The 18660-nt window shown below is 43.7% G+C and overlaps 1 protein-coding gene across 2 annotated transcripts in view; it reads left to right on the forward strand.

Annotated features, from left to right (window-relative positions):
• Positions 1–18660, forward strand: part of EPHB2 (EPH receptor B2) — a 267407-nt gene that overhangs the window by 221371 nt on the left and 27376 nt on the right. For both annotated transcript variants that reach the window (XM_072609234.1, XM_072609235.1), the window contains exons 6-7: positions 1586–1710; positions 17211–17373. In XM_072609234.1, the coding sequence (XP_072465335.1) occupies positions 1586–1710; positions 17211–17373 (288 nt within the window). The remainder of the gene's footprint in view (positions 1–1585; positions 1711–17210; positions 17374–18660) is intronic.

The raw sequence follows: 18660 nt of genomic DNA on the forward strand, positions 1-18660 counted from the left end.
AGTTATACCAGTACTTGATCTGTATCCCAAAAAGATCAAAGAAGGAGAAAAGAGACCCATATGTACAAACATTTATAGCCACTCTGTTTACTGTTTCAAAGAATTGGCAACTGACGGGGAGCCCATTGATTGGGGAATGCCTGAACAAGTTGTAGTATATGAATGTGATGGAGTAACCGTTGAACTATAAAAAAATGACAAAGGGGATGGTTTCAGAGAAACCTAAGAAGACTTGTATGAACTGATGCAAAGTAAAATGAGCAGAACCAGAAGAACAATTTATACAAGAGCAGTATTGTAAAGACAAACAACTTTGAAAGACACAGTTTGGAGGACTCATGATGAAACATACCGTCCTTCTCCATACGGAGAGGGATGGACTCAGAGTGACGATTAAGGCATAATTTTTAGACATGGCTAATGAAGAAATTTGTTTTGCTTGGTTATACATGCTTTTAATAGAGGTTTTGTTTTTCTTATTTTCCTAATGAGAGAGGGGAAAGGCAGGTCTTCACTTGAAAATAAAATAAAATTTAATTAATTTAAAGTATGGATGAGTTGTAGTTTACACCCTTGGAGAGAGTGGCCACATGTTGAGAGCACAGATCCATCCAAGTATAAAATGAGGGTGACAGTCCCTGCCTTGCCTTCCTTACCTTCGTGCTCTGAAGATCAAATAAGCAAAAGGATGGGAAAGCACTTGATATGTGAGGTAGAATCTTTGAGCATGCTGGTAAATGTTTAATAATCAGCTTTCCAGAGAGGAAATGATACATACTGTACTTTTTAAGTTTAATCTCATTATTAATATTTTCTCTTTCACTTTCTTAAGTCTAGGCAGTCAACAAAACAATAAATCAAATTTGTAGTATTTGCCTGTGTCATAAAACTTTCAGAAAACGCTGGAAATTTAACAACCAGCTCTCTCACAAGCCAGTTCCAACTGGCTCCAGAACACCCAGGGTGGAAGTTCTATAGTACTGGAAAGGGGAATAGCAGCTATAGAATGTCACATACACTCTCAGAAACAACTCGCTGTGTGGGTTGCTCTGACTTACTATTTTTCTTTGTTCTCAAAGTGTGAGATGTTGCGGAGTGGGGATGGAGGAGGGGACAGAGTAATAGGGGTGTTAGCTGTAAAGAAAGCAAAAGGCAAAAGGAATACTTTAAAATGGTAAATGCTGCTGAGGTTACCATAAAAAATGATATCTATATCATTTTGTAACATCTGCAAGATGTACATTCATTTTCTTATCTAAGTCTCCCTCCAATCTTGCAAAGTAGGTCATTGTTATCCTCATTTTACAGATGAGGAAACTGAGGTTATGAAGTTATGAGACTTGCCCAGGGTCACAGTGCTGGTGAGCGTCTGAGGAGGATTTGTACCCAGGTCTTCCTGTTTCCAAGTCAGGTGTTTTGTTCTGGACTCCACAGTGACTTGTGTGCCAGTGTGATACCAATCACATGTGTTTGTACACACACATACACACGGAACTTACAGGCACTGGAATGAAACCCACCAGCCCTTCTCTTAACATAGACATTGCTTTCTACCTTCCATTAAACTCCATCCTCTCTCTTGCAGCCCCATCTGCTGTGTCCATCGTGCATCAGGTGAGCCGGACGGTGGACAGCATGACTTTGTCGTGGTCCCAGCCTGATCAGCCCAATGGCGTCATCCTCGACTATGAACTACAGTACTACGAAAAGGTAACCCAGGCTTGAGGGAGTCCTGTGTTCACCCCCAGCAGTGGCTAACAAGGTTCCCATCTGTGACAAGCACCCCAAACCCTAATCTGGCTGCCTTTGTGGTTTGGGACAGCACCAGAAGTCACTGTTCCATTCAACATTTCTACCAAGGAATGAAGGGAATAAGTAAAGCTTTTAAAAAGAATTGAGTAGAAAAATGAGAGAGCCTCTGCCCTCAGGAAACTCACATTCTAATAGGAGGAGACAATACACATAGGACATTTCAGCTTCAATTCCGATGGAAGTGCTACATGATTCTTAGGGTGCTACCACAAAGGAGCTGCTTCTTTAGGTCATTTCCACTGATAAAACCATGTTCATGCCTAATATTGAATCATTTGAGAATGTCAAAGACTAGGATGATGAAGGCTTTCTTTCCCAGGGCTTCAATAGCCGTAGCTACTGAGGAAGTAGGGGCTGACTGACTGACTTAGAGATGACTTGGACTAGCAGTTCTCAAAGAGTAATCCAGAGACCTCTGAAGGTCCCTAAGATCTTTGGGTGGGAGTGGAATGGAAATCTACAAGGTCAAAACAATTTTCCTAATAATACTAAATTTTAATGTCTAGTACGGTAAATGTCAATTGATATAAATCACATAAACACAAGCTCAGTAATTTTAGGAATATAAAAGGGTCCTAAGACCAGAAAGTTTGAGAACTGACCCAGATAAAGATAAAGATAACTTCCTCATCAGATTTGCAGGTGACACACAGGTGGGCAGGATCGCTAATGCATTGGATGGGAGAGTCTGGATCCAAAATGTACGTAGGCTAGGATGTTGGGCAAAATCTAATGAGCCAGTATGGAAGCAGGATAAATTTAAAATCTTACATGTGGTTCAACAAATTTAGTTACACATGTACCAGATGGGAGAGGTGGGACCAGATAGGAATTCATCTGAGAAAGGTCTCAGACTGGGCTGGTAATTTCATTGGTGACTTGGGTAAGGAAACAGCTTCTTGCACTGCAGGACAGCACCTTCTCTGCAGCTCATAAATTCAAGGTCCTCTAGAACCTCTAGAGGGATCAAACATAAGACCCACAATATTCGTAAGGGAGACCTCAAGCAGATTAAAATGTAATGTGGAGGGGGAAGAATTTTAACAACAGTAATGCATAGACAGTGTTAACATGTGGCTAAGTCAACAGGTGACTCCCCCAGGGATTTTTATATATGGTTTAGTGTCCCCTGTTTCTACTTGAGTTTGACATTGCTGATCTACAGCATTAACCAATTAAGTGACTTGCCCAGGGTCACACAGCCTGTATGTGTCAGAGGTGGGGCTCAGTTTTCCTTGTTTTGAGGCCCCATCTCTACCCATCAGACCTCACTGCCTCTTACCAGTAGCAATATGACAGCCAAGAAGCTGATGTGATCTTGGAACATACTAACAGAGGTACAGTTCCCAGAAACAGAAAACCAAATCATGCCATTGTCTTCCACTCTGGTCAGACTTCTTTTGGCGTATTTTAGACAGTTGCCCATCCTAGGAGGCATCAGAGGATCCTAGCACTAGAGATGGAAGGGACCTCAGAGATCTAGCACAACCCCCTCATGTAACAAATGAAGAAACTGATACCCAAAGAGGTCATGTCTTGCTTCAGGTTACATCAGTAGTAAGCATTAAAGGTAGAATTTGGACCCAGGTCTTCTGACTACAAGACCACTTCTCTTTCCTGGGAAGTGTCTCCAGAGGAGGATGACCAGGGTGGAGAGGGGACTCTAGCTCTATCAGGATGTATAGAAGGGAAGTGGGATGAAACTGGAAATATGGCAATTTAAGGCAAATGTCATCACTGTCTTCAAGTATGTGAAGGGATGCCAAATGGAAAAGAACTAAGACCAAAATAAGGAAAATTTTCTTGGAAATTGAGACATTCTGAAATTGAAATGGGCTATCGCTGGAGGTGATGATATGCCATCATTGGAGACGTCCAAATGGAGTCTACTGGAGGTGATGATACACCATCATTGGAGACATCCAAGTGGAGTCTACTGGAGGTGATGATACGCCATCTTTGGAGACGTCCAAGTGGAGTCTACTGGAGGTGATACGCCATCTTTGGAGATGTCCAAGTGGAGTCTACTTGGAGATGCCATAGTCAGGATTCCTAGTTAGTGATGGGTCAGGCTAGATGCCCACTTAGGTTCTGTGATCTAATGTGATTCTGTGTTCTGAGCTCTAATATCTATGGATTCATGATTCTGTGTTCTGAACTCTATTCCACTTCTAACATCTATGGATTCATGAATCTGTATCAGAAGGTTGTCATATTGAAAGCAGTAAACAGATCACATGAGACAGAGAGGTTCTCTGTGAGTGACATTGGTCACTGGGGTCTCTGCCCTGAACCCCAGGCAGTAAGGGGTGCAAGGAACAAAGCGAGTCTCCTCCTCACCAGCATTCCTGCCCCCAGCCTGCCCCTCACTGGTTGCTGAAGGGAACCCCTGGGGCAGAGTCAGCTGGAAGGAGACCAGACCAGATGCTCCCTTAAGTCAGAAAGCCCAGGACACAGCAGGACTTAGAGTTTTCCATTTCCCATTTCTACCACTCTGTCCCTCTGGCTATGGTTGCTATAGCTTAGCAACTATAAATTACAAAAAAAAAAAACCTAATTAAAAAGCTTTATGATTAAATGAATGGAGAGTGTTTGTCCCCAAAGATGGGAGAGGAAATGATGAATCCCTTCCCACCCCTGCCTGTGACCTATTTTTTCCAGCACTCAGGGCTGGGCTGCTGAGGCTGATGGAGGTATGAGGTATGAAGTGGGCCTTGCCCTACATTCAGCAGGCATCTGAGCTATATCCTTGACCCTCCAGAAGATGCCCTCTGATTGAGACAGACAGGCTGAGTTGGCTGAGTGTTGGTCTCTGAAATCAGCTCAGTCCTGAATGGAAAAGAAATTCCCTTTCTGGGTTCATCTGGGTTTTTTGTGTTGTGTCTTTCTATCGGAGGGATGTAGGGAAAGAGGGATGCGGGTCACAGAGGCAACACGAAGTAGAATCATTAATAATTCCATTTTTGTGATGCTTTATGGTCTTCAAAGCACAGTGACTGACAGATTTCTAAATCCAACCCGAATCTCTCTCCCATCCCCCCAGGCTCACGTGCCAACTGCCTATTAGACGCTTTCCACTCAATGTCTCTTCACCATCTCAAACTCGCTATGTCCAAAATGGAACTCATGCTTATTTCCACCAAAACCCATCCCTTCCTCTGAACTTCTCTCTCTGTCAAAGGTACCACTATCCTTCCCAGGTCACCCAGGTTTATGATCTTGGAGCCATGGTTGGCTTCTCCCTTTCACTCAACCCCCATAGTCTAACAATTGCCAAGTCTTGTCAGCTGTGTTCATCCATCTGGAAAATGGGGATAATAATCCATCCCCTTCTAGCCACTCAAACAGCCACCGCCCTAGGCCAGGCTGTCATCATTTCCCTACTTCTGTCCACCAATTACCAAGGTTCACAACCTCTGTGGCATCCTCATTTCCTCCCCTCCCCCCACATACCCAGTCAGTTTTGTTCATTTGACCCCAAACAATTTCTCTTGCATCTCCCCACCTCTCTCCATTTACATAATATGAGTCTTCATCATCTCTCAGCTCAATTATTGTAATAATGTCCTAATTGGGCTCTGTGCCTCCAGCCTCTCCCCTCCTCTACTCCCTTTTTCACCCAACTGCCCAAATGATTTTCCCTAACACAAAGGTTTGATGCCACTCTCCTACTGAATAAATTCCAAAGGATGGTTCCCTCGCACCTCTAGGAAAAATTTAATCACCTCTGTTTGGCATCTAAAGCCAAAACTTCATAATTTCATCACTTGGCTCCATCCTTCCTTTCCAACCTTATTATACACTACTCCCCCTCGCATGCACAAACAGACCAGTCAAACTGGTCTTCTCACGGTTCTTGTTTCACAACCCAGCATCCCACTGACTTGTCCCCCAGTCTGAGAATGGCCTCTCCTCTCACCTATGGCTCTTAGACACCCCAGTGTCTTTCAAAGGGCAAATTCCTTTTTACCACATTCTATATGAGTCCCTGGCTTATCCCCCCAGCTTTGAGTCACCCCTACAAAAGAAAAAAGAAAAAACCCTGCCTTGTGTATTTGGGGATGTCTCCCAATATAAAGTAAATTCCTTGATCACAAAGAGTCTTGCTGTTTGATTTTGTATTCCTAGTCAAAGAGATGCTTAATAAATGTTTATGGATTGATCGCTTCTCATCTGAACTGTTACTATTTCCTCCTAATTGGTCTGCCTGTCTGCCCCTTTGCAATCCATCCTCCATCCAGCTACTGAACTGTCATTCTAAAACATAGAGATATTGAATACCATGGGATTGACCCTGTAGTATGCATGAATGGTACCAAGCTGTGGTCTAGGGCATGGTCAATCAATCAACAAACATTAATTAAACACTTACTATGGGCCAGATGCAGGAGAGTTAACCAATGCATTATCTCTCTTCCCTTCCCATTTTCCTCTTTTCCCCTCCTGCTTTCCTCTCCCATCCTTCCTTTCCCATTTTCTTTTTTTCCTCACTTAATAGTATTTTATTTTTTCCAATTATGTGTAAAGATAGTTTTCAACCTACACTTTTATAAGATTCTGAGTTCCAATTTTTTTTCTCCCTCCCTCCCCAAGACAGCAAGCAATCTAATATAGGTTTTACCTGTGCAACCATAGTAAACATATTTCCACACTAATTGTGTTGTAAAAGAAGAATCAGAACCAAAGAGAAAAACCACACCTCTCCCATTTTCTGTTTCACTCCTTGTTGACTGGTGTGACCCTGGGCAAGTCTTTTCCTCTCTCTAGGCTATGGTTCTTTTCATGTCAAAGGGGTTGGACTAGATGGCCCAAGGGATGACTTAGTTGGAGTAAGGTCCTTTCTAGATGTAAATGTATGATCCTATGTTCCTTCCTTAAGCCTTAGACTGGCCTAGTTCAGCCCTGTTTGGGGGAGGAGGGGATGCTGTTTCCTGTGGAATGTTGTTGTGTCAATTAGAGAGATGGGGTAGTTCATCTGTGGGAGCAGGAACACAGTAGCTGTTCCAGAAACCCTAAGGAGAGCACCCCTTTCTCTCTTGCTATCACTCCCTATGATTTTTTCAGCATGAGTATTCCTACCCCTTGATATAGCTCCTCACTTCTCCACAACTTAGCGACAGTCTTCACAAGTAGCCCTGGCCAACAGCTTTTTCACCCTGAAACCAATACAGTGACAAACTTCTACAAATCCATCTACAGCCATACTATCTGTCACCAGGCCTTCAAGTATTATGGAGGAGTCAGATTATCCAGACATCTGTTAAAGTTCACTCTGTCCAGAACAGAGCAGCTAATAATTTCTTGATTTGACTTAATGACAATTTCTTCCTTCAACATGGGTAAGAACTGGCAAGGGGGAAATCTGGGATGAATCTGACCCTCACAAATAAGGAGGAACTGGCTGCTGGAATGGAAATGATGAGATGCTCAAAGGAAAGTGACCACTCTGTGCTAGAATTTGTGATACTGGCAGCTTGGGGTGGTGGGAAAAGTGGTAACTCTGTAGTCAAGGGACCTCAAGTTCAAATCCTGCCTCTAACACTTAGTGTCTGTGTTACTTGGGCAAGTCATTTAAATTCTCTTGGGGCTCAGTTCCTATTTGCAGTTGAAAGAGTCAGATAAGATGACCTTCAAAATCCCTTCCAATTCTAAATCTATGAACATACCATCCTCCCTCCAATTCTAAATCTATGAACATACTATCCTCCTTCCAATTCTAAATCTATAATCACATGAACCTATGAAGGAGGAACAGAAAATTGAGTCGTCTGACATACAACCTAGATTTAGGGAGAGAAGAAAATGCTAGATAAGGACCAACAAATCACAGTGAGACAGATAGGAATTTATCAGTCCAAGAAATTCTGAAAAACGTAAAGAAAAATGTTTCTGATGGGGAAAAAAAAAGGTAGTTTTCTAATGCAATCAATGTGTATGCACAGGGAACTCACAAGCCAACTTTGACTTTGAAAAGACATGTAGGGAGGCTAGAAGCAAGGGCAACTAAGGAAAGATGAATCCAAGAGTTTGGCACAGTCCTCTAAGGAGGGTGTCAGGAGTGCTAACACTCCGAATGAGCTGAGCCTAGAGAAGAAAGCTAACCACAACAGAAAGGGACTTTTTTAACAATACGGAGAAAAAAATACATATCACAAAAAAGGATGCGATCACTGATGTGGGTGGATGGGGCAGTGATAGCTGACAACAGAGAGAAGTTACTTCTGCTCGGCTCCTACATTGCTTGTCTTCACTGTCAGGGAAAGTGATCTTTGTACTGGAAAGGACAGAACAAAATTGACTAATGGGGAGTTGAAACCGAGGGTAAGTAGGGAAATAATGATGGAGAACCCGGCTGCCCTTGGTGAGTCGAAGTCACCAGGCCCAAGTGAACTACATGGTTAGGACTGAAAGGACCAGCAGTTGTGATGGCTGAGCATCACAGGCAGTGATGTTTGAAACATCAGGGAAGATGGGAGCACTGACCAAGGACTGGCAAAGGGCCAGTGTTGTCCAGATTGCCACAAAAGGGGCCAATGAGCTTGCCCCCGATTCCTGCTGAAATTCTGCCTTCAAGTCCAATGGAAGAGATAAATGTGTTGTGATTTGGACTCATAAAGATGAGCTCCCAATTCCAAGCCCAGTGCTCTATCCACTGCACCACCTACTTCCCCCTCAGAAACAGCTATGGCAACTGAAAAAAAAGAACAAGGATGATTATTGTAATTCAATTGGACATAGACGTTGAGTGCCTGCTGTGTACAGAGTGTCTTACTCTCCGATGAAGGAGATATAAAGCTTGGATAAGGCACAATCCTGCCTTCATGGAGCTGGGAGGGGGATATAATATGGAAGCAGAAGATGATGATTTGAAATAAAAATGATAAGCACCTGTGACTACCCGTTCTGAGTCCTGCCCTATTTTCATGGGTTTGTCTGGGTCGTGGCATTTAGAGTGTAGGGCATGGCATCAGTCAAGACTCATTGGTCATAGAACATGTCACATCCAATTATGGCGAGAACCTCCTTAGAGGCTCTCTGCTGCTGCTGTGACCCCCTGCCCCGCAAGGGTTCTCAACTGTGTCAGAGGAGTTGGGGCTGCTCCAAGGTGATTTATTTTTGACAAACTCTTGCTGGCTGTTACTTAACACCTACTTATCCTCCTGGTGCTTTTACCAATTGATTTTTTTTTTTCTTTTAATGAATTACTCCAGCCCCTTCCAGATAGAGAAGTTAGATTAACTGGCCTGTAATCCCTGGGTGATTCCTTATTTCCTTTTTAAAAAGGATTTTCATGAAGAAATGGTCTCATTTATTGTCTTACACCACTCCTCTGTCAGCTGGGATTCCAGCAGCTTCTGAGTGCCCTCAGACAGAAGAAGCGCTGCCACCTGGTGCCATTCAGCCAGGAGGCCCACGCATTGAGGACCTCACTGCAGCATTCCCAAAGCCAACCCATCGCTGTTGGCTCAGAGTTCAAAGGCCACCATTGACCACCACAAACCAACTCTCCCTCTATTCTTGGTTCTGAGGAACCCAGGGAAACCAGATCACTGGTGTATTATCTTAGGTGATTTAGGGTCATAGATTAAGAGCTGGAAGAGACATTTGTGGTTACCTAGCCTTGCCTCTCATCTGTGAGACCGTGGGCAGTCAATCAAAAGCAGCAAACTTATCTTAAGCACCTATTATGAATCAGGCCTAGTGTACTACAGAAGCAAAACTGGAACAGCCCCTGCCTTCAAGGAGTTTACATTTTATCAGGGGAGATGACATGTACATATATGCAAAAAAAAATACAAGATCATTTAGAGTAGATGCCATATGGAATTAAGAAAGGTATCATGTAGCAGGGGGGCAGCAAGGTGGCACCATAATGCATAGAGTTCCAGGCCTGTAGTCAGGAAGACCTGAGTTCAAATCCAGCCTCAGACTCTTACTAACTATATGACCCTGGGCAAGTCACTTCACCCTGTTTGCCTCGGTTTCCTTGTCTGTAAAATGAGGTGAAGAAGGAAATGACAAACTGTTCCGGTATCTTTGTGCCAGGAAAACCCCAGATGAGATCATGAAGAGTTAGACACAACTGGAAAACAATGGAACAACATGTAGAAGGTGGTAATTGAGGAAAGTCTTAAAGGAAGTAAGAGATTCTACAAAGCAGGGTTGAACTCAGGGACTCTTAAGATCCCTTCTAGTTCCAAATCTTTGATCTTGTGACCTCCTCCTTTTACAGATGGAGAAACTTAAGTGCCAAAGGGTTAAGGGTTTCCCCAAGGTTATGTAGCTAGTAAGCAGCAGAGGTAGCATTTGAGCCCAGGTCTTCTGCTTCCAAATTCAAATGACCTTGGGGAGATACTATCATCACCATCACCACCACTATCATTTCTGTAATACTTTTACAATTTATGAAATACTTTTCCCCAAGAACTCTGAGGAGAAGTTCGTAATTCCCTGCCTCAGTGACTCCTTGATCCCATCAGCACGGGTCTTTCCTCCTCTAGGGTAGATGGCAGCAGCCCCATGCCTGCTCCCTTCTTGCTGTTCTTCTCTGATTCATCCCTTTTAGAAGATCTGTTTGATACATTAGAAGACATCCTCAAATTTTAAAAAATATCTCAAGGCTACCAGTGCAGCACTCCGGCTGTCCATTCTTCACAGGGGCACACACCTCCTCTCCTGGTCTCACATGTTTTGGGGGATGTCTTTTACACTTCCTCACCCATACCAACCCTTGCTAGTCATACACCATGGCCCACCTTCACCCATCATGCTTCTTCCCATCCCATCTGTACTGCCATTGCAGCAGGAAAGACCCTACCTATCAGCTGCCCTTTGGCTCCAGACACTACACCCTTCCTTGGCCGCCATCTTGTGATATATGGTGTTTCCCTCTATTAGAAGCTAAGCATCTTCTATTATTTGTATACATAGCACATAATATAGTCAGTATATAATAAATGCTTTTCTTGGATTCATTTGTTCCTTCTTGTTTCTCTTTGGACAGCCTGTGGTATTCATTCTTAAAATCCCAAGGTTCCTTCAGGTTCCTGAATGCTAGTGCCTTCTCTCTGTTGATTGTCTCCAATTTATCCTGCCTGCGTCTTGTTTGTCCATAGCTATTTTCACGTTGTCTCCCTAATTAGACTGTCAGTTCCCTAAAGGCAGGGACCATCTTTAATCTTTCTTTGTTATCTTCAGAGTTTGGCAAAATGCAGGACACCCAGTAGGCACTAACTAGATGTTTATATGGCTGAAAGCGGAGCTCAAAGGCCTTCTGTTCAAGTCTTTTCCTGGCTCCCTACATTATTCCTTCTCTTACCTTCTTAAAAATAACTTCTATTTCCATTGCAAATACTTGGTATTCTCTTAAGAGTTTATCTCTCAGGAAGTTGACCATCCTAAGCTCTTTGAGATGAAGGATAGGCTTTTTCGTTTGTTTTTCTGTCCACCAATGCATAACATAATGTCTAGCAAAGTAAATGCCTGTTTAATTAAATTGAATTCAATCTCACTGAGTTTAATCTCATTGAATTAAAGGTCATATAATTCCATGATCTGTGGTCAGTCATAATAGCAGCCGTGGGAAAACATGAGTACACAGTACAAAGAGTACTGTCCCCATTTTACAAATTAAGAAACTGAGATGAGTGCTGATGAAAAGTACCTGGACCAGGGTCACAGGATAGGAGAACTGGGACCCAAGCCCAGGTATTCCAGGTTGTAGATTCAGTTCTCTTTTTTTGCACGAAGCCAGATTTCCTCTTATCTGAACCCCAGGCCCCACTGATAATGACTAGCATTCACTCAGAACCTGCTGTGTATCCTAGAGTTCTCAGGACTGTGGATCTTGGGGGCCCAGGCCAGCTGCCTTAAGTCAGTGCTAGGCAGGGACAGCTTGCATTCTGGGATATCTCCATCACCTGATCATAACCTGGGTTTCAAAGAGGCAGCCTGGAGTTTGGGAAGGAACACCGGGTTTAATGTAAGAAGGCCTCCCAGATCGGCTACTCACTTGGCTGGTGATGTTGGACAGCTCTTCCTCCTTTGATGATCCTCATTTTCTCCCCTTCCTTGTAAAATCAGGATACCATCGTTACCTATATTGTTTAACCTACCTCATAGGACTGCCTTGAGGAAAGAGACTTGTAAATTGTAAAGCGCCATGGGAACAGGACCTCCCCTCAGTCATAGCAGGTGCTTTTCAGAGGAGGGCCTCCCTCCAGTTCAGTTTGTCCTGACAGGGCAGTGGTGGAAATAACCTCTCACCCATTCATTCCATTCCTTCAACAAATGTCCTGAGTACCCACTATGCACCGTGCAGAGTAGCTTCAACACCAGAAGCTTTATGGGGAAAAAAGCTTACAAAAAAGGTGAGAGCCTGATTAGGAGAACAAGACAAAGAAAGAGGAAACATTGAATGCTCATATAGAAGGAACACCCAAGGCAGAGCATGAGAGATTGTCATCAGAAAGGCAAATGGATTATCCTCTCATCTGATCCTCCAATAATTTGTGTGGTGGGGGAACTTCGGAGCTGAAAGAGGCCTTACAACAGAGGCTAGAAACCTGGAAGCGACTTTAAAACATAGAATGCTGGAACACAAAGGACCTTAGAACACTGAATGTCAGAGCTGGGATGCATGCAGTATCGAAGCACGGAGGGACTTTGAAATATCAATGTCAGAACTAGAAGAGGCCCTAAAACACTGAATGTCCTAGCTGGGAGGGGCCTTAAAACACAGGAAGTCAGAGCCAGGAGGGAGCCTAGAATGTGGAATGTCAGAACTGGAGAAGGCCTCAGAACCTGGAATGGTAAAATAGAGAATGTTGACGGTGGGTGATACTTCTACATAGACTGTAGAACTTAGAAAGGACCTCCCAGTCCATCTCATCCATTTTGCAAAAGAGGGAGGAAGCAAAAGTCCAGGGAGGCGAGGTGATTTGCCCATGTTATTAAAAGGAGTAAAGATAGGAGGCCAGAGCATGTGACTTGGTATTATGCAGCCCATCTCGTGGTACCAGTGAAATTCACTTAAATCCTTTTCCTCTAGGCCTCAGCCTTAGTCTTCTCCAAGCTAATCCCCAGGAACATTACCCTTGAGAAAATACTAAAAATGAAAGAAGGGGGGCTTCCATGAATGACTGCAGTCCTATAAGGCAGCTACAATCCCATGATGCCATTCTCCCGGCTTGAGTGCCTGTTTTTCTTCAAAACTTCTCAGTCTAAGAGATGGAAAGAGGCCCTCTGGCCCATCCTCTAGTTCTTCCTGCAATATCCCTGACTAACCATCAGGCCCCTGCTTGAAAACTGCCAGTGAGGGAGAGCTCACTGTTTCCTGAGGCCAGTCATAGCACCACCCCCTTCCTCTCCTAGCCTGGGCTCACCACTTCTGTCACTTCTGCAAGGGGCTCCATTCACCACTCTTCTCTGTGGGTCATCTATGCCAATTAGAACATCAGCTCCTTGAGACCAGGCACTGCCTCCCTTTGGCATTTCTTTTCCCCAGTACCTAGTGCAGTCCTCAGCATATAACAATGCACTTAGTCATTTTTCAGTCATTCATTTACATAGAACCAAAATTGGTAGCCCTACAACTCATTCATTCATTCATTACCCTCCTGGGCCAAAGAGGTCTAGTCCGATGCCTCTTCCCCAGGGCAGCTGGTATGTGCTTCTGAATCTTCTCTGGTCTCAACATCTGCAATTTGAATTTAATGTAGTTCAGTCATCGTATGGCATAGGTCATATTCTGGCCTAGAAAGTGATATAATTGTGATATAATTGGTGCATCTGAGAGCGATTTCAAAGAGAGAACATAATGGAGATGGGGGAAGAGGTAAGGGTTACCTCCTTGAATGATCTTGTACTTGTCACCAAAGGACTCAGGAAAATATTTATGGTTCCTAATTATAAGCAAACACTAGTGTGGGAGTTCTTAACCTGGAATCCATGAAAGAGGCCCATTGGTAGAACTCAGGGGAATCATGAACTTGGATGGGAAAAAAATGACATCTTTATTTTTTACTAACCTCTAGCATTTCCTTTAATTACAAACGTACAACAAATCTTATTCTGAGAAGGGGTCCAGAGGTTTCACCAGACTGCTAGAGGAAGCCAGGACGCTCAAATGGTTAAAAACCCCTGCTCTAGAGAAAAACGGAGTGCTATCAATAGAATCAGATGTCCTGGGTTCAAATCCCACCCCTGACGCTTAAAACCTGAGTGACTTTGAGCAACATCCCTGAGTCTCAGTACAATGTGGGGGGTTGGGCTAGATGGTCTCTGAGGACCCTACCAGCTCTGTGTTTATAATGCTGTGATGCCGTGAACTTAAAAAGTTGGCCAACTAGGATGCTCAATTACCTTTGCCCAATCTGAGGGTTCTACCAAAAGGAATTGCTTCAGCGGACCACATCATGTGTTAGACAGTGACACCTGCTGCTGGTGTTTGTCATTACACCTCAGGTCCTTTTTAAGTAGGAGAATATTCGATTCAATTAAATAATTATTAAGCTTCTGTAATGTGCAAGGCATTGTACCAAGCATAGGGGGTCCAAAGGGAAACAGCCCTTGCCCTGAAGAACCTTATGTTCTACTAAGAGATCATACTATATCAGTGGCTCGAGACCCATGCCTAGAACTCGCTAGAACACCCCTCATCCTGGCTTCCTCTAATATCAGCCAAAGTCCCACTTTCTACAAGAAGCCTTTTCCTGGTCCCCTTTCATCTCAAGGCCTTCCCTCAGTAAGACTATCTTGAACTTATCTTATATACATAGTGTGTTTGTACGTATATGTAGCATGTTTGCATGTCATCTGCCACATTGTGTATTCGTCCTTTGTTGCCAAAGAAGACCATGCCATGAGAGAAATGATGACATGACTTGCACTTGACTTTGTTTTGAGTGAGGGAGGAGGGCTGTGCAGGTCACCAGCCTCACTTCTCCTCCAGAGCCATCTGAATCCAGTGACCAGATATTCATTAGGATGACTGGAGATGACCCAGGATGAGGCAGTTGGGGTTAAGTGACTTGCCCAAGGTCACACAGCTAGTGAGTGTCAAGTGTCTGAGGTGAGATTTGAACTCAGGTCCTCCTGACTCCTGCACTGGTGCTCTATCCACTTCACCACCTAGCTGCCCCTCTGCCACATTAGAATCCTTAAGAGAAGGGAGCGTCTTTTACCTTTCTTTGTCTCATCATTGCCTAATACGTAGTAGGTTCTAGTTGGGTTGAATTGAAGAAGACAGTATGGTAAACACAAAATAATTTCAGGAAAGAGAAAGCACTTAATTGAGAATCAGGAAAGGCTCGGATTAGGAAGATGTTTGTTGTTAATGTTCACTTACATCTGATTTTTCGTGACCCCATTTGGGATTTCCTTGGCAAAGATAATAGGGTGGTTTGTCATTTCCTTCCCCAGCTCATTTTACAGATGAGGAAACTGAGGCAAACAGGGTTAAGTGACTTGCCCAGGGTCACACAGTTAGAAAGTGGCTGAGGTTGCATTTGAACTTGGGTTTTTCTGACTCTAGACCTGGTGCTCCTAGTTGCCCAGGAAGAGGGACATGAGCTGACTGAATGAAGCTTTGGGTACAGAGTACATGCCAGACCTGGGGGAATAGCCCGAGCAAAGGTGCAGGGGTGGGAAGTTGAATGCCAAGTAGGACAGTTAGACTGGAACAGAAATTACATGAAGAGAACAGGAGTGTGCAAATAAATGTTTAACAACTGACTCTGGAGAAAAAAATCAATGTGACATATTTAAGTTTGATCTGTATTATTAGCATTTTTCTATCACTTTCTTAAATCTAGAAAATAAACAGAAACAATAAATGAAGCCCTGAGTTGTAATATTTGCTCATTTCCAAGACATAAAGACCTACATGGAATATTTAGCCAACAGCTCGTAAGCCAGTATAAGTTGACTGTGGCGCATCCCTGGAAGGGGAGTAATGAGAATTAAATCCTAAGGAGAAGGGAGAAGGCAGATGTGAAGGGTCCTCAAGTGCCTTCTAAATGTAACAGAGTCACCAAAGACTTTTGGCAGGGGAGTGAAATGATCAGATCTTATTTTTAAATTATTAATTTGATAATCACGTGGAGGATAGATTAGACAGAGGAGATATGGGAATCCAGGAAACCAATCAGGAGGTTTTTTCAGTGTCCAGGTAAGAGGGATTGGGGTCTGAATTGGGAAGTATCAGAATGTAAAGAGAAAGGGGCAGGTCTTGTGAAGGGAGGTAAAATCAATAAGACTTAGCAAGGGTTGTGGGGAGGGACAATGTCAAGAGCTCAAGGGGACTCCTACAAGGTCAGGGTGAGGCTCAGAGATTCAGAGCTAGAAGGAACTTGAGAGGATATTTGGTGGATCTCTTCACAGAAATGGAAAGTTAGGAGGGGAAGAAAGATAATGAGTTCCATTTTGGACAAGTTGAGTTTGAAACATCTATAGGACAAACAGATGATTTCCAGCAGGCAGGTGGGGATGAGTTAGGAGAGAGGAGGGCTGGAGATTTAGGAGACATCTGCCTGAAGGTGATCCCTTGTTGAATCCCTTTGAGTGGTGAAGTAGAAAGAATACTGGACCTGGAATCACGAGAACCCAGGTTCAGGCTCTAGCTCTAACCCATGCTAACTTCTTGACCATGGACTTTCTTTGAACTTCAAGTTACCTCCTCTGTAATAAGGAGACATTGTACTTAAACAATCCACTCACAGGACTGTTGTGGAGAAACTACTTCAGCAGCAGCATCACCCAACCATGACAAAGCAATCCTTTCCTCCAGAGTTCAGATCATAGTTTATGGCACATCGTTTATATCCATTTCTTTGATTTCTTTAAATTGTCCATGTCTTTTTTTGAGTGTGCCTTCTCTCTTTTATTAGCTTATAAGATCCCTTTGTAATTTAAGTCACTGTAACTTAGAACACTGAATGTCAGAGCTGGGAGGGTCCTTAGGACACTGAATGTCAGAGCTGGGAGGGTCCTTAGAACACAAAATGTCAGAGCTGGGAGGGAGTTTTAGTAGCTGTGTAACTTTGAGCAAGTAAAAAGACTGTAGAGTCAGACATTTCTAGTTACAGGTGAGGAAACTTATGAGCGGAGAAATGAATTCCAAGGTCACCTATATATAAGTGGCAAAGCTGGGCTTCCAGCCTCGATGTCTGATTTCAAATCCAGGAACCTCAATTTCCTCATCTGAAAACAGGGATAATGATCCCTGGGACCTGCCCCCCTCAGAGTTGTGAGGTTCGAGTGGGAGCACATATAGAGAATTCTTCACACACCTTTGAGGACTCTAATTACCAGCTGGGGTGGTGATGGTGGTGGTGGTGATCCAGGGCTCATCATCTTCCTTGTTATGACCCCTGACTCTTGTCTTTGTTCCTCGGCAGGACCTGAGTGAGTACAATGCCACTGCAGTCAAAAGCCCGACCAACACAGTGACCGTACAGGGACTCAAAGCGGGCACCATCTATGTCTTCCAGGTGCGAGCACGCACCGTTGCGGGCTATGGGCGCTACAGTGGCAAGATGTATTTCCAGACGATGACTGAAGGTGAGACAGATCCTTCACTGACAGAAGTCCGCAAAGAAGGGCCTGGGAGAGAAGGCCTTGAACACATGGGAGAGAGAGCCATAGACAGCAGTTTTCCCAGGAGCCCTGGCCTGGCAATGAAACTTGGGCAGGGCTGTCTGAGTCTGGACACTGTGAGACTGAAAGAGGGAAGGGATTCCTTAGACAGATCAGGGAGACTCAGGACATCTGGGTGCAAGCCCCTCACCCTCCCAGAGTCTCCAGGGTGCAGAGTAAAAGACGCTGGGCTCCTTTCCTAGTTCGACTGTTAATCACTTTGGGAAATAATACTTTTCCAAACCACAGTTTCCACATCTGTAGAATGGACAGACTGATCTAAATAATCCCTAAGGCCCTTTCCTGCTCTGACATTTATGTTCTAGCAGTCTGAGTTCTAAGGCCCCTCCTCCCCAAGCTCTGATATCATATGTTCTAACATCCCTTCAAGTACTGACATTCTATGTTCTAAGGACCCTCCTAGCTCTTGACATTATGTATGCTAATACTCTGTGTTCTAAGACTCCTTCCAGGCTCTGATATCCTATATTCTAACATCTCTTCCTGCTCTGACATTCTCTGTTCTAACAGCCTGTATTCTAAGCCATCCTCAAGCTCTGATATCCTTTGTTCTAACAATCCTTTCCATTCTGACATTCTATGTCCTAATACTCTGGGTTCTGAGCCCTTCTCAAACTTATGATATCCCTTTTCACTGACATTTTATGTTCTAAGGACCCTTCTAGCTCTGACATTATATATTCTAAATATTCTAACATCCCTTTTTAATTCTAACATTCTATGTTCTAGAGACCTTTCCCACTCTCATGTTCTGTGTTCGAAGGACCTTCCTAGCTCTGACATTCTGTGTTCTAAGAGCCCCTTCAAGATCTAAAAGTCTGAGTCCAAAATTATATGAAGGAATAAGTCATTAATGACTTATCTATGTGACTCTCTACCAAGTGCCTGGTGTGGTAGGTGAACACAGAGTCAGGTCAAATCAACAAGCATTTATTAAACACCTGCTATGTGCCCTGTAAGAACTGTGCAAAGAAAAGGGAAAGATAATTAATCCCTGCCCTTTGGGAGTTCACAACCTAGTGTGGGAGACAACGTGCAGACAATCATGTACAAACAAGCTGTATATAGGATAAATTGGAGGTATCCTGACCTGGCCTCAAAGAACTTGTAGTCTAGTGGGAAAGACAAGATATCTGATAGGATAATAAGATGTGATGATTTCCCTAATGCCCTAAGAACTCAGAAGAGGAA

The sequence above is a fragment of the Notamacropus eugenii genome, chromosome 5 (assembly GCF_028372415.1).
Source record: "Notamacropus eugenii isolate mMacEug1 chromosome 5, mMacEug1.pri_v2, whole genome shotgun sequence".
In the NCBI taxonomy this organism is placed as follows: domain Eukaryota; kingdom Metazoa; phylum Chordata; class Mammalia; order Diprotodontia; family Macropodidae; genus Notamacropus; species Notamacropus eugenii.